Source organism: Dromaius novaehollandiae, chromosome 23, assembly GCF_036370855.1.
Source record: "Dromaius novaehollandiae isolate bDroNov1 chromosome 23, bDroNov1.hap1, whole genome shotgun sequence".
Classification (NCBI taxonomy): Eukaryota; Metazoa; Chordata; class Aves; order Casuariiformes; family Dromaiidae; genus Dromaius; species Dromaius novaehollandiae.
Window position 1 is genome coordinate 6502951 of NC_088120.1, and position 19824 is coordinate 6522774.

General features: G+C 49.9%; 2 protein-coding genes and 1 long non-coding RNA gene across 8 annotated transcripts in view; 2 read left to right on the forward strand and 1 right to left on the reverse strand.

The window, feature by feature from the left end:
• LOC112981187 (lethal(3)malignant brain tumor-like protein 4) overlaps window positions 1-6923 on the forward strand; it is a 49806-nt gene extending 42883 nt beyond the window's left edge. For all 5 annotated transcript variants that reach the window (XM_064524948.1, XM_064524947.1, XM_026096654.2 and 2 more), the window contains one exon: window positions 2621-6923. In XM_064524948.1, the coding sequence (XP_064381018.1) occupies window positions 2621-2749 (129 nt within the window). In that variant the 3' untranslated portion in view covers window positions 2750-6923. The remainder of the gene's footprint in view (window positions 1-2620) is intronic.
• On the reverse strand, window positions 5953-19667 carry LOC135330677 (uncharacterized). Of its 2 annotated transcripts, XR_010392660.1 has the most exons (4): window positions 18816-19667; window positions 17341-17661; window positions 15929-16269; window positions 5953-14920 (listed from the first exon to the last, which is right to left on the reverse strand). It is a non-coding gene; the product is annotated as an uncharacterized LOC135330677 (long non-coding RNA). The 2 variants fall into 2 exon arrangements; XR_010392659.1 differs by having other exon boundaries at window positions 17341-19667.
• TMEM200B (transmembrane protein 200B) overlaps window positions 7939-19824 on the forward strand; it is a 29336-nt gene continuing 17450 nt past the window's right edge. The window contains exon 1 of the mRNA XM_026096656.2: window positions 7939-8377. The gene's annotated coding sequence lies outside the window, so the exon portion shown is untranslated. The remainder of the gene's footprint in view (window positions 8378-19824) is intronic.

Below are 19824 nucleotides of genomic sequence, written 5' to 3' on the forward strand. Positions count from 1 at the left end.
CAGTGTCCACTTTGGTTGTGAGAGGGCGAGGGCTGCCCCTTCTCTGCATTGCGGGAGGTGCTTAGCTCACCCTCCGCGCTAAAGCAGAGCAGTACGCTGCAGCGGCTGGAAGGGGCAGGGTTTTAATAGATGCCGGCTCCCCGGAGCTGGCTTCCTCTCACGATGAATCAGGCAGCAGGGATGTTGGGGGATTTATGTATCTGTATTTTGTTTTCACTTATTAGAAAAAATAATACTAACAAAAAGCCAAAGAAATTGAGGCATACAAAAGAAACGACTTGCAAAGTAACGATACAGATACTGCTTATTTGAACATAGTGGGAATAATGGGATTTATCCAAATGAACCAGTCTGTCAATATAGCTGAGTGTAAAAGATGCATCCTAATTCCTAGTGAAGATGTATTCAGAGATTAGGGCTTGGTAAGTGAGATGTAGCTAGCAGGTCTTCTAATCTGACCGTTCACAACCTATTATTTTCTTGCAGTCATAATTTAAATGGTCCTAACCACAGTTCCAGTGTCTGTCTTCTATTTTAGAGAGAGGTGTAGCCATGCTCTATTTTAGTATCTTACTTTCTGCAGCCTCAGAGGGTTCTCACTTCTCTTTGCCAAGTGAGAGGGGCTTGGGTTTTTTCAGGTTTATGCTCAAACTAAATCGCCAGCTTGAAATTAAAACCCTTTTAGCAGTTTGGCTTTGGCCAGAATTAATGTGTGAGTGGCAGCACTGCCGAACTCCACCAGAATTGTCCATTAGCAGTAATCAGGGCTTTGAGTGCTCTCTGTTTAGGATAAATAAATCCCTTGCAGACTTCTCTTGGCGGGGGGGAGAGGGCTAAGTTGCTGCTTACATTAGGAATGAAGAGAACAAATTGTGCACAGAATTTTAAAAACCATCCAAATAAGACGGAGCAAAGAAATGCATGATAAACCGCAGGCAGTGTATTGTGTTTGTGTCCAGGGCAGGTCTGTTTAAAATAAGGCATCTTAGAGGCAACACAGTGGAAGTGAAGCATAGTAACATCAGACTCAAAAGCATTTTGAAACCTAGGACTGTTTTCCAGCAGTTTTCTTCTACTCTTGACTCTATTTAATTGAAGGAGCGATCAATTTATTTCAAGGTATTTTTAGCATATTTGTTGCAGCAATGCAGATCCTAGGCAGCTTGCAAGCACGAATCGGTAAAGCTCTCTATGGACTGGGAACACTGCTGTCATTCCCAGGGTAGATACCGGCAGGTTAAGCAACTTGCTAACGGTCTGCCGTGTGGTTAGAGCACAAAAGGAGAAATCAAATCTCCTGGCTCCCAGCTCTTTGCTTTAATTATATGTTTATCCGAGTTAATTAAATGTAGCCACTTCTACCAGTTATTGAAATGCAAGGAAGTTCTAGTTGGGAGAACTACAGGGGTAGGAGAATTGCTCTTCTGGATCAGATGAATGTCCCATGTCATCCACTATAACTGATGATTATCAAAGAAGAGGACGGGATAATGTTGGTCTCTGTAAATGGATGTTAATGGAGTAATGCATCTCGGGGAGACGCACATTCCTTGTGTTTGTCCATTAATCCTTGGCTTCTTCCCTGAAGCATTTGGTATTTGCATTGATTTTATCTTTGTCCTCTCTGGGTAACTGCGGATGTTCTTGTGAACCCAAGGAAATTTCTGATCTTTTAAAAAAAATTGAAGTTAAGATTTCACTCAAACGTTCTATATTTTCTCAAGGTAGTATAGTTTTTAGATTGCTGATTTTGAGTCTCGTAGGATGTCTCCGTGCTGATGTATTGTGAGAGCATATGTGCAAGTCCAGACAGCTTATGTCTCTTTACTGGGCCTTTTTTTATACAGGGCATCATCTCTTTTACCTTGTGCTAAACAAGTCCATTTAGTGCCATTGGAAATGGTTTTGCCTTCTGTTTCTCCTTTAAACGGAGACTTGTTGTTTATGGGCATAGTATTGGATCTGAGAACAGCCAGATGTTCACATCTCAGGAATTTTTCTCATCTGTAAGGTTTTTAGAAAAGCTGACCAAAACATCAGCACAGAGGGCATTTGGCTTTAAATTTTACTCTGAATGGCTTAACAGAGTCCAGAAATCTCCAGTGACAGTATGTAATGGATGCAGTAGGAAATGGTGATTCTGTATTTCTGATCGTTGTAAATCAGTGTGATATATCACTTCTGGGATAGCTGCCTGCTGAAGACTTGCGTTCCGTATTTCCTGATCTAATTTCTGGCCATAGATTGTGAATAAGCTCTAGGATTTTTGACAATTGTTGGATTTTAGAGTAGTTATCCTTATACTAACCTAAAGTCTAATGATCGAGCGTCCTTCTCATGATTTCTCCGTAAGCCTTGACCATGCTATGGCTTCTCTGTTTGGAGAAAGCTGGCTTCTAGATGAGACCCAAGACCTCTGAAAGGGGCAGTGTGCCTGAGAGCTCACGTTGATACCAGTGGGAACTGGGGAGAAATATAACGTTGCAGTCTTCAAGGCTGCATTTGTGCTTTTATTCCTCAGTTCCAAGTATGTTGTTTAATTGGGAAGACTAGAAATGAGAAGAAACCTGCCAATTTCTAGATAATAATCTCTATCTTCTGTTGTGTTTCCAACCTCTAGCAGATAGATGGAGAGGCCTTTCTACTCCTGAACCAGACCGACATGGTTAAAATACTCGGTATCAAGCTGGGTCCTGCCCTGAAAATCTACAATGCCATCCTCATGCTCAGGTCTGCAGAAGAGCACTGAGAAGAGCCCTTTGCCAGAGCCCCAGAAGGATTTACAGGGAACAGATCTTCAGCTGAGAGCATTACTAAGTGCCGAACAGGCAGATTGGAACTTGGACATATTTTAAGTAGAACTTGTTATAACTATTTTGAGGACATAAACATCCTGCCACAATCTGGAATATGGGGCAGCTTCACTTCCAAGAAGAGGAGATTATTATATTTTGTAATTGAATTTGGTTTTGATATATCAATCTCTTTTTGAGATCTAGAAGAAACCTCCAGTTGTAAGGGGAAATCCAGCGTAACATTGGTGGAGCTGCAATAGCGAGAAAAAGCTATGAGTAAAATGACTGCTGTGTCCAATGAGAGTGCCTGAAAGAGAGACTGAATTATCACCAGCATGTTTAATATATGTATATGTACATATGTATGTATAAAAACTCTGAGAAAGGAGACTGAGAAAATAGGAAACGTATGCACTTCAGAGCAACTCACCTGTATCCTTCAGAGCTACGACTCAAGAGCTGACATTTTCAAGACTGATTTTTAAATTCCATTTTTTCCTGCTGATCTTACTAGTTCAAATACTCTTGGCTAATGGACTGCTTGCACCACACCAGAAAGGTACCACGGGCAAAGGGTTTCATCAGTGACGGCTTACATTATTTCTGGTAACAAGTAAGACTTTCTCATTCACGCCACCAGACGGTTGGAGGAGAGAGCCCTGTCCTTGGATGGGCTTGGAGTAAGCAGAGACCTCTCATAAACGCATCTCCCACAAGAGGCAAAGAAAAATATTCCTAGCTCTAGCTCTCCCATCAGTGCTTTTGGGCCATTGCCATCTAGACCATGAACACCTCATGGCAAAATGAGACGATCAGGCGCACTTGAGAGTTTGCTGGGTTCATCCAGACTCTCTTCACCATCAGTCAGTTGCTAGGAGCAGCCCAAGTTGAAAACCCAGCCGTGGCCAGCATATGCGTACAGATGCAAACAGATGTCCTAAACAATTTGCTTTTATTTCCTACAGTTTGAAACGTAAGGACAGCTAGTGCTTTGGCCTTCATGGCCTCCAAGTGGACTCTGGTCTGTTCTGCCGACGAGATGGCGTGCTTTAGCAGCAGGGCACCAGGTCCTCCGCGTCTCTAGTTTCGAGTCAGGCAGAACATGAAGGGAAGGCTGACCAGAGGGGGATCAGGATTCGAACAGGCAGCAAAACAAGGAATGATCCTCAAAAGAGAGCTAATCTATTTGTATCCGAGAGGAAGCGAAGCTCTGCTGCCCTGCATGTAGGTAGCAATCTGTGCGCTTTGCTGGCAGCAGAAGAGCGCTAGTATTTCCTGCTCCTGTGGAGGTCAGAGCACGGTTTTATGAGCATGCATCCAGGACTGGGCTGTCCCGGGTGAGGGACTTCTGTCCCATTGCTCCCAGAGTCCTCCTCCTACCCTGGAAGCACTGGGGGAAGGGTCAGCACTTTGGGGGCTCTGTTTAACGTTTCCTTTTGTGCCCGGCAGCACGTGAGGCTGCGACTCTGTCTCTGGCCGTTCTCCTTGTTAGATATTTGGCTGTTCTGGGGCTTAGCTGGAGTCACCTTAGCCAGGTATGCCTTTCCACCGCTTCGTACGAAGCTGCCGAGGTGAAACCTCTGTGCGTGAACGAGTGGACCCTTCTGCATGCCGTGAGTGTGCTTCTGCTGTGTTGCCAAAGGTGGGTGAGCTGTCCGAATCCAGCCCAGGTTGCATGAATTTCTCAGGGCATTGCATGATGCAGGTGTGACCCATCCATCCACAGATGCCTCAGACTCCCTCCCGTTCTTGGCATCTTTATCCCTAACGTTGTTGCCTTAGTCCCAGTCCTGCAGCTGCTCTACCAGCTGTGGTGAACCGAGAATGAACACGCTCTACGTGAGGGTGGGATGAGGCAAGGAATACGCTTTGTCTTCCTTCCCTCATCTCTCCATGTCCTTTGTCCAACCTTTCAGTTTCTGAGAAGGTCCTTGTGACCTTCCTAAAGTAATAAGTCCCTTAAAATTGTCGATAGAGCAGAATCCGAGCTGCTGAATGCATTCAGTCCTGGATTAACATATGGAGCAGTTTGTCTCCATACTTTCTATTTTTGTATAAGAAGTTAAGGAGTTTAAGCCTTCCACAGAGAAGATATAGGAGTGGTGGGATATTTAATATCCAAAATACTAAATAACAGACAGTTCACTGCATAGGTAGCTGCAGGAGAGTTTAGTAATTTAATGCAGGCTAGACAAGATATGGATTTAATTTATTAAAATATATTTCTAATATGATAACAAGGATATTTGCCAAAGAGTCACATTCCTTTATCCCGCTCAGAGCATCCCGAGTCCGTGCAAAGACTGGAATTGCAAGCGGCACGACCTGGGCTCTGACACAATTCACCTTCTAGGCAAAGCAGCGTTTTTTCTCGACAACTGGAGCAGAGCATCGGTAGCCAGACTGCTCCGTTGTGGGCTCTCCGCTGCCTTGCTAAATAACCCCCAGCCCTTCTTTGCTCCAGTTTCCCCATCTGTAACAGCCTGCCAGGTGGAGGGGCTTGGAGATCTTCAGCAGCTGATGTTTGAGTGCAATTTCACTTTGTTCTCGTTTCCAGTAAGCAGGTCCTGCTGGATTTTCTATTTTACCTCCTTCCTCTGGGAGACTGAGTTGGGGACAGCAGGTTGCCTCCAGCGAAAAAAGCCAAAATAAAATATTTCATCTTTTTTTTTTTTTTTTTTTGCTATATATAGATAGAGGGTGAAGAGATCTGGTGAAACAAGCAGTGAAATTCCAGTCACTGAAATTATTCAAACAGCACAGAGATCTTTAATCCTAGGGGCTTCCAAGCCAGCTGGATCGAAGAAGAAAATGTGTACTTGGAGTTTTTTCAGTTACAGCAGTGGCGGTGCTTTCAGCAAGGGGGAAGGGAGGAAACCTTTTAGGGATAGAAAAAGCAAGAATCTGCTTCTTGTGCCTTTTTGTTAATCTGATAATTGTCTAAGCAAGAGTGTGCACAGATCTATAGTAACTCTTCTTCCAAAAATTGCTTGATTTTATTAAAATATAGCTACTTTAAAGTAATGCAAAGGCAAAAAGATTTCCAGTGTCTTCACTGGACAAGTTTAAAATTTCCTAATATTTACAAGGAAAAAAACCCTCATGTTTTAGCCCTGACTTTGCCCATGACTTAGGAATTCACCGGGTGCTGGTGCTATTTTGCTTGCACCAGCGAGCCCCGCTTTCACGTGCGGCTCGGTGACTTGTTTCTCTCCGGACTTGACAAAAATTTGCCTTTTTTTCCAGCCCTAATCAAGGGCTGTATTTCAGCAAGGGGTCTGCAGATGCCTTTGTTTAATGCCTTCTTGTCTGATTCGAAACACACGCTTCGAAGCAGAAAGCCAGAAGCTGTGGCTGTGTATTGTACAGAGCTGAAACTGGTTAATGCCACTTGGTTTAGGAGGTTTTCACAATCGGCTAAATATCAGCATACACCAGCTGTGGGCTCAGCTGAACCCAACAGTCACTTAGAAAACAAATTTATTACTTAAAAGCAAGGCAGAATTGTGAAAACTTCCCATGGCCAAGCAGTGCAATTGAAAAGTCTCAGTTCCAGATTAATATGTGTCTTATTCCTGTATGTGTTCTTTAAATCCAAAATGGTCGGGTTTTTTCCTCCTTTTCTCTTTGCTCCTTAGTAGAGAGTCCTGCTAAAATTTGTCAGTGCCATCACGAATGATCAGCCTTGTAATCCTGGAGCAGCAAATTCCTGCTCCAGGTAACGAATCGCATTAAAGTTGGGCGGAAGCATTCGGCAGCACTGATAGCGAAATTTTACAACCAAAGGAAAAAAAAAAAAGCAGCCAGGGGATAAGCCAGTTCAGCTGTAGAAGATTTCCTGCCTGCTACTTTCATGCCCTGCTTAGGGGCTTATACCACAGAGAGCTTTAAAGTTTTTGACGTTCTCTCCATCATGTGATGAGCTAGCTTATTTTTGAAATTCCTATTACTTGAACTGGAAACATGTGCAGGGGCAGGGAGAGCGCGTCCACTGTCTTGTTTCAGCGTTTGAAATGTTTGCCTGCTTTAAACCAAACAAATACTTGAGCTTTTTGACGCTAGCCACAATGTTGCGCTCCACCAATGCTTTCTTCTGGAAAATGTGAATAAAATTAATATAAGTTTGAACCCGACTCATTCTTTGCACGTTTCGGTCCGACTCTGGCACGCGTTTGCGAGGAAGCTCTTCTGGCTCGCTGCCCTGACGGGACCGGGGTGAGTTGATCTTTGCAGAGATCCCTGGGGGGGTTTTTCTCCTTCATTTTCCTCCCCATAAACCCTATTAGCAAAATGCAGGGAGCATTTTTGTCTTTTTGCTGTTTATGGGGCAGAGCAAAGCTGTGTATTTGTGCTCTTTTTTTGGGCTTGCTCACTGCTGAACCTGTGTCTCAGAGTTATTAAATGACCTGGGCTTCTCTTTCTGTTCAGATAGCATTTATCAGATAAATTGCAAAACGCTGTGCAATATGCTGTCAATTGGTTTCCCCCAGATTCAGGTGGCTGAAGATTTAGTCCTTTTCTTTACACAGGTGTTTCTGATACAGCCAAAATGCTGAACTGGTCATGCATCAGCCTACCTAAAGCAAAAAGGGGCTGGAAATACAGATGCACTTACTTTTAAATTGAGATTAGACCTTCCAAAACTAAAAATATTGGAGAGTTGGCGCCCGGCCATAATTTCTAAACGATCCCATCATGAGGGTAAACATTTGCTTGCGCTGGTTTTCCCTCCCAAGGTTTTTGCTTCTATTTAAACCCCGGCTTGTTTGCTTTCGTTACAGCGATCCCGTTCCCAGTCTGGTTCGCTTGGATGCTTGTTGCCTGCTTAGTAACATCAAGTTTTGCTTCTGCTTTCTCTGTTAGTTCCCTTGGGGGGCTGTTGGGATGTGCGCTTGCCTGCGTGGTCGCTCTTTTAATATCTGCATTTCTCTGCAGATGCTGAAAACCTTTTTTTAATGGAGTTGGGGTTCATTAAATGCCAATTTGGCTGCTTATATTTGCAGATTATTCTGTTCAAGCAGCCACGGGACTTTCTGGTTCATATTGCTCCTTAGGCAGGCGAGACCTGTAGCTCATTTTTTGCCTGCTTGAGTTCCCTCCTGCTCAGCCCTGACCAGCTACCGGGGACTGATTTTTCATTTTTGCTGCGGCCTTTGCGTGCTGTTCTGGCGGAGTTTGGACTCCAGGTTTTGAGGGCTCTGTTGGCTTTAAGCTGGGCACAACGCAGCGGTATAAGGGATGCGTCGCATCATTTTTCATCGTCCTTTTGTTTAACATCACTCCACTTTTGAGCTCCGCGCCGGTTGCTGCAGTGATGCAAACCGCTAGTCCTGGTCTTATCGTTGTTCATCGGTTGAGCCTGGCCTAGCCAGAACAAAAATGCTGAACTCCGTCCCAAACGCTCATCAAAACACTGTAATTACACCGAGCTTTGTCTGCTGTGAATTAACGCCTTGCATTTCCACGCGATCCGCTTACCAGGTGGCTGAGCAGGCACCTAACCCTCTTAGCCGGCGTCTCCCGCAGCGATCTCCCTCCTTCGCAGCGGCTCCGCCGGGAGGACAGCGGTGCAGAGCTTTGTGGTGAGTTACGTGCTGAAACAGCCGCTTGTTGCCTTTTTTGCTGGAAATGTGCCATTTTCTTGCGAGCCTGCCTTGCACGGGGGGAATTGCGTGATTTCCTTGCTCGTGCGGAGCTCCGAGCTCGCCGGTCCGAGCTTTGCAGCCACTGGGTTATATTGCTGCGAGCGGGCTGCAGCTCGGGAGCAATTGCACTTTGGAAACCCAAAGCAAAGTTATGAGCAATTTGGTCAGAGCTGTGCTCGAGGGGCCTGACACGGCTGTTACTGCTGGAGCAAAGGGCTGTGTCCTCAAAAAGACTGAGCACTGAATCCGTCGGGCATCCGTTTTGATGATGAAAAAAATAATCCAGGGAGAAATGATGCTTTTCAGGTAAATTGAGCTTGAATTCCTCAGAGCGAAGTGGTTAGAGAAGCAGCGCGTAATAGCATGAGCCAAATTTCCTGTTTCTCTGCAGAGACAGGGTTGCTGGGCAGCGTTAGCCCAAGCCCAGTCCGGGTCTGCTGGGTAGAAGCTGTTACAGTAGGAAAAGCTCCGGCTGCGGGGCCGGGATGAACCTGCCAGGAGCTGGCTGGCACGGGCAGAGCCAGCAGCGGGGAGGACAAGCACACCTTCTACCTCGACCCCATGCAGTTGTATCTCCTATGGACTAGAAATGAGTGTCCTCTTCTCCAGAAACCCGCTGGGGCATCCCCGGAGCATCCATCCCCTGTGCCTCTAAAGCTGGGGAGGCAGCAGCCTTCCAGAGAACAGCGTTTGCTTTCACTTAATCCTTAGCGTCTCCCGTGACTGTGATGCGGAGGATGCTGGGGCCGGGGGAGATGATTTGCCTTGACTGGCATCGTTTTAAAGTTTGAAAATGGTTATTGGTTCGGCCAAATCCTGCCGTTTCGCTCCCTCCGGTGCCCAGCGAGCTGCTGCTCCGTAGCGGGGAGAGCGACTGCAGCGGGCGGGCAGGCTTTTGCGGTGCCGCTGGTGCGATCTTGTTGCTTTGGAAGGGGAATAGCATGAATTCCCAGAGAGCTTGTGCTGGGTTGTCGCCTCGTGAGGCTGATCGTGGCCGTTGCTCCCTGCGTGCGCGGCACCCGTGCCCGGCTCGTGCCTGGGGGGAGGCTGGGGGCTGCGGGGAGGCTGGTCCCACCACCAAGCTGCAGATGGGTCCTTGCATCAGCAAGCCTCAGCACAGGTGGGTGCGGGAAAGTTGCTGAGCATCTCATTAAATGAAGAAGAAGTCAATGCTGTTCACCTTCTGCATGCTTTTAAAAACACTGGTTTTCATTGCGATTTAGCAGCAGCATTCGGCTCCAAATCAGCGTTTTATCAGTGCTTGGTTAACCTGCTATTAGGCATAAAAGGAGCTGCACACAGGCACGTGCCAGCGCTCAACTGCTCATACGTGCGCACAGGGCTCGACCCCCCCCCCGGGGACTCCAGTGGCCCCGGCAGCATCTCCGGGTTTGTTTGCTACGCAGATATCTCATGGCCTCTCAAAACGTTCAAGCCCCAGCAGCTTTCCCAGGAGCTGTAAGTCACGGCAGCAACCTCGCAGCCCAAGCCCAGCTGGGAGAAAGGATGCAGGGTGGGAAGGGGGAGACGTGCCCTCTCCATGCACCGACCCGTGGGGCCGTCGTGTGAGCCGATGGACACACTCCATCGTGGGGCGAAAAAAATTACGGTCATGCCAAAGAAAAATTGGAGGGATTCAAGGAGGAGGCTGGCTGCACCGTCCGGGGGTACAGCAGCTGTGCTCATTGCCCCCCAGTCATCAGCAGCACCGCGGGTCCCTTCCCCAAATAATGCCCTCGCTCCGCTATTTAGTGCTTTTGCATGTCACATCCCCTAGTGTTTTCTTACATCCTTTGCACACCGAGTGCAACCTCGGTTTGTTAATTGCCCCGTGATGCTTTCTCGTCTCTGCGTTCTTCAGCACGCAGACACCGTTAATGTAAGCAAGATACTTTTTCCTCCTTTTGGAGACGGATACATTTACTACTGGACTATTTCCAGCCCTTTCTCGGAGAAACACATTGAAGAGTTCTGCAAACAGTGTATTAATTCCACAGCCATGAGCGATCCTGGCACGGGGGACTTTGAAATTCCTCTGACAAACTTATTTCTGTGAAGGTTGACCAAATCCTGTCTAAGGGTGATTCACTGGTGTCTTCAATCACTCAAGTGGTGAGTGGAGAGGACAGTTTGTTCTCGAGAGCCGCTTCATGGCTTGAGCAGGGTCAGTGGTGAGTGGGATTCCCATACATGCTCTGTGCTGGGCACTCTTGGGACCTAAAAGCAGCTTTTTCAGCAAATATGATTTAAGCAGTTTCCCCCAAGTATTTGTTATATACTTGTATTCGGTCTCCTTCTCAGTCGTGCCAGCGTTTGTGAGTTGACTCAAGTTACCCAACTTATATAAAAAAAAAAATGCTGCTCCAAACCGAAAAGAGGTTGTTTCCAACTCGGATTGTTTGCGATCAGCTCATGGTGTGAGCCGGGGTGGTGGTGTGACAGTCGCGCAGGCAACAACCTGCAGCGCAGAGCTGGGACCCCCCACCCCTGCGGGCTGGGGCTGCCAGATGCCCTTCGTTCAAGCACCGGCCAAAACCCTGGATAAAGCTTTTCCGCTTCGGGCTCCAGGTACGTGTGGCATGTAGCTCTGGGTTTTGTTACCTCCGGCAGAAGGCAAGTGCCGGGAAGCCACGGTATGTCTCTGCGTTGATAAGGAGGACCACACAACTATTCGATGAGTCTGTCTAGATGGTTTTTCGCAACCACCTTGAACTTGTTTCTCTCGCGGTGGAATGGAAAAAGGCCAGAAAACTGGCCCACGGACCAGACCCGCTCTTCAGGTTTTTCAAAATATAATTCCCCTTTGGCTCGTCAGTCCTGGTGCTATTTCATCCTCTCTGTCCTGGTTTAAACCCGGCCTTGGCTGAGATCCAACATGCTGGATGCTGGTCGGTGGCCGGCTCAGTTCGCTGGGGCTGGGGAGGGCTGTGGCACCGGCAGCCGGTGGGAACGCCAGCGCGGGAGCAGCCGGGTGCCTGGTTTCTTGGATGAGCAGATGTTCTCCGGTGCTTTTCAACCCCTTCAAACAGCTTCATGACCCTGGGACTAGACCAGCTCTACCGTGATCCACTGCAGCAGTTGTCTTGCATCTTTTCTCTGAGCCCGAGGAATTATTTTCCTGCCTCTCTCCTGGGCCTCTCCTGCGTGAACCTTCTCCATGTTTCTTCCCTTTCCGTCTGGGTTATCTTTCTTCTCCCTTGGTCTCCTTCCTCCGAGGTTTTCTCCTGCCTGCTCCCCATTCGCTTGCCACTAAAGCTCAGCTCCGCTTCCCTGGGAAACCCCTTCCCCTGCCAATCGATTCTTCATGTGACCAGTTAATTCTGCTGCTCTCCAAAACTCGATTCTCTCCCCATCTATGAAAGCTGCGCACACATGCAGGAACCCATTGGCTTCCCCTTCTCCTTACATCTCCCCCTCCTTTCCCCACCGTCCAAGCAATAGCCAGCCCCTGCTCAGAGGGCCGCAGTGGGCAGAGGTCGGACGTGCACCCTCTGCTTCTCCTGCCTCGGAGGAAAGCTCCTCTCTAGACTTGCAAAAAAAAAGGGAAGAGAAAGCGCTGCGCAGAGTTGGGCTGTGCTGAAAGGGAGCATCCAACACCTGATGTCTTCGCCACTGCCTCCTCCAAGTCTCTTTGCAAAACAGGAGGAGGATGCTCTCGGACGGCAGCGCGAGCAGCTGCCCGTCTCCCAGCCCGGGCTCCGGCAGGCTGCTACAGCACAGAAAACAAAGAATAAATACGAGCAAACGAGTCCGTCCGGCCTGAGAAGAGACCAGGCTGCTGGCGTGAGCGAGGCCTAGGTGCTCGGCAGCTGCGGGCAGCAGCAACGCTGAGCCAGGGCAGTGCCGAAACGAGTGCCGGTTCCCCAGCGCCCAAAGGCGAGGACTCATCTCCCAACGCTTGGGATATCTGTGCACCTACAGTGACCCCCCGTCAGAGATTGCAGGCAAGGCCAGAAGGAGAAATGCTCGCTGAAGACGCGGTTGGTGCAAGCAGGAGAGAAATCTTGGCAGCCGCGATGCAGGCTGCATTCCTCAGCTCTAACGGTTGCAGCAGCCTTAGCAATAACTCTCCAGGGACGGCAGCGCTGGAGGGACGGGGAGGCTGGTTTCAAAACATCGCCTCCATAAATCCACCAAGAGGGGTTTCAAGTTCTTCCAAGCCGCTTTCTCAACTTCCATGGCGTTTTGCAAAACCCTGTGATTTGAGACTCATTTAGAGGCAAACTGCCCTAAACTCCTTGTGAACCGAGCAATAGATAAAGGAATAATTTATGCTTCAAATAAATAAAGCATTTTGGCTTTGGATCAAAACAGAGTTAAGTTCAATGTTATCAGTTTCATAGTGAGGCATTTTTTTTTATACCCAGGCAATGTCTCTTATAAAATGTGCATGAGGACATTATGTAACCAGGACAGGAAGCAGGAAGCAGACTGTATTTTTTGATGTTGCATGGAGTTATCTCCCAGACAGAGTCACTGAAGCTTTTATTCTGCCCTAAAGCCAGTGCTTGTTTATGTCTATTTACAATCAAACTACATTAAACACCCAAAGAGATGCAAGGGATAGCACTGTTTCATGTTACCGACATACTTACATCTCGGTATAGCCAGCGTACCGCACGTCTGCCACAGTCGAACAGAAAACTTATAAACGTGGACCTGGAGCCAAGGACCCTCTTCCAGGTGGGATAAAAGCACAAAGTTTTGCCCTTATAATTGTAAAGTAAGTCTTGGACATAAGCACAGAAGGTGTCAAAAGTGGTCTTGTCCACCCTGCGAGTCTGCAAAGAGCTTATACCAGTAGCTTGGAGGAGTAGAGCGTGCTGATACCCTAAGGGACCAATGTCCACCTTGGCTGGAGGCTCTTGGCGTCGTAGAAGCAGCCAGCACCAAGCCTTGCCCCCTCATCCCATGTGTGCTTAACTGGCACCAAGAGATGGGGGTATCGCTGCCTTCATGGTGAGAAGATGGAGCTTCTGGTGTTTGCTACCACCCACATCCTTCTTTGGAGCTTCCTAGCCCGCAGGGGAGATGGACATTATGTTTCTCCATACGCTTTGTCACGGGGAAAAGCTGGGTATACGTATGGACCGCGTAAATCAGCTAGCGGTGTGTTCTCGGAGGAACGAGATGTATTGAAGCGAATTCTCAGAGCACCCTTTCATCTTTCAGAGTTTGCAGCCAGAGCAGTAGCATCTGCATCCCTTTAAGAAGACACGTCTGGTTAAGATCATCTACCCTTCGCTCTGAAACAGGATTTGAAATAGGAGACTTCCCCTTCAAAGAGGCAGCTTTGTTTAGCAATAAAATAGACGAATTACTGGAGAGGATGAAGAAAACAGTCTTCTGTTGATCCTGCGGTATAAAACCTGTAATGGCAGGGATGCTCTCCAAACCTACCTCCGGATATAACGGATGATTTTACCTCCCATTACCCTCTTCACGCTGTTCTTCTCTCAGGCAACAGCCAAACTGCTTTGGCCTGCAAAGGACCATCTTGCACTGCTTTCCCCCAGTTTCAAGAGGTGGAACAACCATTCAGACGACAGCGCGGCAGCGTTGGACATGCTGATCCGGTCACCTTGCGTCTGCGGGGAGAGAGTCCGGAATCAGCAGGGCAGCGAAGCAGAGAGGCGACGCCGCTGTGTTAGTGCTCCATTAAGATGGGAGTGATAGGAGAGATCGTCCTCATGCAGGTTCGTTCAGCTGGAGACCTGTCTGCTGGTAGCTGTAATGCCCCAGTATCAACTGCCCCGTTCAAGGGCAAGCGAGGACAAGGGCTGTGTGCTGGGCACATTTCGGCTGAACGCGTGTGCTGTCTGCTGCCATCCCTTCACCCTGAAACATGAAGGAGAGAGGGAAATGCAAAAGGACAGATTTTCTGTGATCTAGTGTGGTCCGGAGATGTACAGGCCAGTGTCGAAAGTGTGATGCATTCATTTCAACCAGCACCAGCCCTCTAAAAGTTAAACATCTCATCTGAGTCATCCCAGCTCCTGCGCTGGTCAATGTAGGAGAGCCCAGGATCTGCAGGAATTAATTAATCCCCTTCTCGTACCCAGCCTTCTCAGGACAGGCTGCCTGGAGCCGCTGGCTTCCCCGTTAACTCCAGGGAGAGCCCGCAGGGCGGTTTAGACATCTGACTTTCAGGTGACTGAGGTCAGATGCGATGAGTTCCCTCGAGAGAGGAGATGTATGGGCTGCTTTCAATATTCTTGCATGTGCTCTTACAATCACACGGCAGGATTCTTCTCCGCTCTCCCCTTTCCTTCTGGCTGGCCGCACAGGACATCAGAGTGTAATTAACCTAGAAAGGCTCTTCCAGGGTTCAGCAAATGGTGATTAATTTTAGGGGGAGACGCGGCCGTGAGACTCGGGTTGTCCTGGGGAGGCGAGATGGGTGCTGTTCTGCGTGCTGGGGACGGTTGCCTTTCAGAGCCGTCTAGTTCTCTGCCGCTCAGATCAGCTTAGTGTGAATTGCTAGATGGAAAAAATCAATAGTTACATGTGAGATCAAGAAACAGTCCCAAAAGAAAGAAAGAAAAACCACTGATACCCCTATGGGAGCTTAGGTTCAGCAGAACTCATAAAGCGACTACATGAGCCCTTGGCGGTGTTAATTATTTTCGTGCCTATTAGAACTGCATGTGTAATTGCTCTAACATCTGTTAGCAGGGTTAGTGAATTGCTCTCCCAAACGGCACCTCCTCCCTTCCCTGTTTTTCATCTAGATACAGCCGTTTGGAGACCTGATCCAACTTATCTGTTTAATGTGGTGTCAAAGATCGTTGCTAATCAGATGGTCCCTTTACCCTGGACTGTCCAGGGGTGAGAGGGAGCCCGTTTTGTACCATTCCATCACCAAAAGAGCTTGCACATTTGCCTTGGTAGAACTCCAGTGTCTGTAAGTCTCTTCATTTATTTCTTATCCAGAAAATCATCACAAATTTCAAATTATCTCTAGAAGGACTAAACAGCACATGGAGGAAAGTAACACTCTGACAGCTGGAGTTCCCGCTCAGTACTGGATCATTTCTTCCTAGGAATTACTACTCTCATTAGCTTCCTTAAAGCATGTTTCAGTCCAGGCAATCTGTCCATCTGCGATCCAGATCTTTGCACTTACTCACTCAGGGCTAGAGCTGAGGCCCAGGCTGCTGGCGCTGCTCTTCGGTTGCTATTTAATTAGTTCCTGAGTCCTCCTTCCTCACTGCTGGGGTGGAAGTCTGGATTTACATGAATTAATGATAAAGATCTCAGCTGTTCCATGGCTCCCTCACAAGGCAAATTATGCCACAGCCAAGCAGCCCTCCAAACCTAGGTCTTTGAGCTCCTGCATGGTCCAAGATGACCAAGGTTTGCCCTGGGAGCTGAGCTGGCAACCACGTCTGGTAGGTTTGTCAGGGAATCCCCTCCCTCACTCAGAGACCTTCCCAGGAGCCTGACCCTGCCTGCCCTGCGGTCCCTGCCGCTGTCTCTGCCCCTCACCTCATTGCACATTGTCTCCTGTCCTCCGTTTCTTCTCTGGTTTTGGCACCTAGTCCTAGCTTGGCTGTAGCTCCTAGGCCCAGCTATCCGTGTCCAGGTCTCGCTCTCCGGACAACTGCCCTTCCGAGGGGGCAGGAGCAAATGGTTCCTGTGGGTCAGACTTATCCTGGAGTGGATCATCCCTGAGCGGCGACCGTTGAGCTCTGCTGGGCCTCCGACGTGTGCCACAGTAAGGAGGAAAGATGCTGCTTTCGTCTTTCCAATTGCAACCCCCGGAGATGCACGTACAACGGAGATGGACTCCTTGACAGGTTTCACCTAATAATCACACTCCGCTCTGCCTGCAAATATCATCAGTGGTAAATGCGCAGATGTAATAACGGCAGGTAAGGGAAGAGGTGCCATTTAGCAGCTCTAGAAAAGCCTGCAAAGAGTCGGCTTTCTTCAGCCTATCGGTCCTTAGGGAACGCTAGCGCATGCAATATTCAGCGGGACATGGAAATCAACACGGAACGAGCCATAAATATCTCCCAGAAAAATCACCGATGGAGATTATGAGGCTGCAAATGATGGGAGATCTAGAGAGCCTCCTGCGCGAGTAGGGGCTTGAGGGACTGAGTGTTTCGAGAGGATCGGGGGGCTGGAGACACCCAAGAGCCGTATGGAAAAGTGAGGAGTACCGAGGATTACATTTGAGGGCTTCCATCTGTTGGTGACAGCAGACAGGAGGCAAGCTTTGAAAGAGGAGAAAGGAAAAGAGATGTGAAGGAGCCATCCCACCACGGGGTGCCCGAGGACAGCTGTGGGGCAGGATTCGGGGAAGGCTGGAGCTGGGTGGACAAGGCTGCTCCATGGGAGAGAGTTGGGAAGCAAAATCCAGCAGGTAACGGAGACCCAAGGAGCCTGTCCCTTTCCATCGACCACGGAAGGAGTCGAGGGTGATTAAGGCCTTCATTTAATTCCCTCCAGCCCATGCTTAAGGTGGGAGGAACCCACAGCGCTTCCCTGAAACCCGGCAGCGTTTCAGGCAGCACGAGGGCTCCTGAGCCCCAACCGCTTCCCCAAGAGCAGGAGAGGCAGGAGGAGGAGCCGGTGACCCGCGGGCAGCGTGTGCGCTTCGTTAGGCTCTTTTCCGGAGGAATGCAACGCACAGCTAATCTCATTACAGTATTTTCCATAACATTGCAACGCTGACATAATTATTACAGGATTTTCCGTTAGCTATTATATAATTGAAAACTTGCCGGGGAGAACAGTGTCAGGTTGCCTCAACAAAAGTGTCCAGGCAGATCTGGGAAATGCTTTCTGCTGGGTGCTTTGCATTTTCTTTTCAAGGCCTTTCCTTAGGCAGCCTTTTCCCCTTCCAGCCCGAAGCGCCCCAGTGCCTCCATCCTGCCCATGCAGTTTCTTACTGTGTCTAATCGGCAGGTCCACCGATGCTGGGTTTCCTTGGCGTTGTTTCTCTACTGCTCAGCCGTTAGGTAACCACAAAACATCTTCATTTCTGAAATCAGCTCAGCTTAATCCTCTCCAGGGGGGTTATTGCCAGCGTTTTTCACGGTTGTCGTTGCCTTCACGCTGAAGAAGCTGAAGGCCGTGGGGCTGCGACCCTCCCTGGCGGTGTTTGCAGCGAGTGAATCAGATGGTGCTGCCACGTGTGCAATGATCCTCCATGGTCACGGGCTGCCCGTTCACGCCAGGATCGCGGTGGGCTTTGCTCGGTGTCCTCTGGCCTATAGAGCAGGGAGAACCGGTGTGCAAAATTCAAGTTATTTGGTCTAATAGTGGGGAAAGAGCCACCTGATGCTCACTGAACTAGTGTGGGAGTCCATGCGTGTGAGCACCTTGCACATCTACAAGAACAACAAATATGCCAGTTCATGAAAGACCACGATGTTGCTTTTGGGGTCTCCCGTGCAGCCTCAACCAGGTGCTCCTGGGCCATGGGATGTGGTTCAAGCTCCCTGCTGGGTTTCCCAGTGCCATAGCTGGGGCTGGAGCAGGCGTCCTCCCTGCAAGAGGAGACAGGACCATCCAAGGGGGACCTGCGGGTCCTGCACACACTGAGGTTTTCACCCCACACCACGGTTTCCACCCCACACCACGGTTTCCACCTCACTCTGAGGTTTCCACCCCACCTCTGCTCCCACCATGCCAGAATTCGGGAAGCTTATGGAGGGGTGAGGCCCTATGCAAAGAAGCTAAAACTCCTCAGCGAAACGCAGTAACTTGGGTTATTTCACCTCCTGCTTCTTCGCGTGTGTGTGCATTTGCGTACGCTTTCCTCACCTCCGCTCTGTCTCGTTGGCCTGAGCAGCCGAGTCGTTTCTAGGGAGGCTGTTGGTGAGGAGGGGGGAAAAACTTGCCTGAAGCCAAGGAACTTCAGCCAAGGACTTTGAAGCTCACCGAAGTCCAGTGACAAGAAGTTGTAATTGAAAGGGTTGGGCCGTTTTAATTGCAAACAGCGTTACTGGCTTAGCTCACGTCTCCGCTGCTTGCAAAACCGAGCCCCGTGCTGCCGCGATTGCATGGGCTCCATCCGACCCCACCACCATCCCAAGCATCCACGAGCTCACAGCGACTGCTCTCCGCAGCTGGAGAAGGAGGTTTGGCCGCTGTCCCTTTGCCACGGTGGAGAACCAAAGCACACAGCGCGTTCTGCTGCTTTCGGGAACGGGAGCTGTGCAGCAAAGCCTCCAGGGGCCGAGCCGAGACCCCCTGCTCGGGCTGCCCGCCACTCGCTGCAGGGTGCTGCTGCCCCGGAGCAGGATGCTCTCGGGGCCACGTGCCAGGCGGGGGGCAGAGCCAGGCCCCGCGGGCTCCGGCGCGGCTGCTCCCTGGGAGCAGCAATGCCTCCGGGCAGGCTGAGCCTGGAAGAGTGCCTCACCTCCGGAATTTGTCGTGTCATTTATTCCTGCGTTTTTTTGCAGCTCTTTTTGAGGGAAACGCTGAGGCCGTGTTTGTGTTGGGTCGGACCGAGCCCCGTGCAGACGCTCGCTGCGGGAGGAGGCAGGGTTGCCTCGCGCGCCTGCTCGTTAGCTTCTGCGTATGTGGTTCGTTAGGCCCGAGGAAGGGCAGGAGGCTGGCAGGGCTGGAGAGGGAGCGCGTGTGCGTGTGCGCGCCCTGCAAACTGTTCCGGCTGCCGCGAGCGGTAACGATTGCCATATGGAGCGATACGAACGTGGCAGACTCGGCTTGCCGGGCACGGGCAGAGCCTGATCCGCGCGGTGGCTTTGAGCCGCAGAACATTCGCGCGGCTGGGCCTGGGAGCGGGCAGAGCTGCCGCTCCGGGGGGGTCCGACCCCGTCTCCGGGAGGAGGGGAAGGGCGGTTGTCCACCCGCGTGGCCGGGAGCACCTCCGCTCGCCGGCACCCGCGCTGGACCCAGGCCGGGCAGGGCTGTGCGCCGGGCTCCCCTCCCTCGTGCGCCTGCCGGTTCGCGTTACCCCCCGGCACCAGCCGCTCTCATTCCTTTCGTTTCTGAGCGATGTGCTCCGGGTGGAGCTCAGCCGTGGGGAGGAAATGTATTAACTGCCCCGGAATAAGTGTCTGGAGAGGCACCAGCTCCCGGCTTAGAGCCTGCAGGGGAGGCCAAGGTTGGCACTGGAGGGGATGCAAGGCTGAGGGAGCTCACTAGAAAAAAGAGGAGAAGGAGCTGGGTTAATCCATCACTCTTTCCTTTCTTTTCTTCCCTTCTCCCTTTTCTTCCCTTCTCCCTTTTCTTGCCTTCTTCCTCTCCCTTCTTCCTTTCCCCTCTTCCTTTCTCCCTTTCTCTTCTTCCCTTTCCTTTCCCTTTTCCTTTCCTTTCCCTTTTCCTTTCCTTTCCCTTTTCCTTTCCTTTCCTTTCCTTTCCTTTCCTTTCCTTTTTCCTTTCCTTTCCTTTCCTTTCCCTTTTCC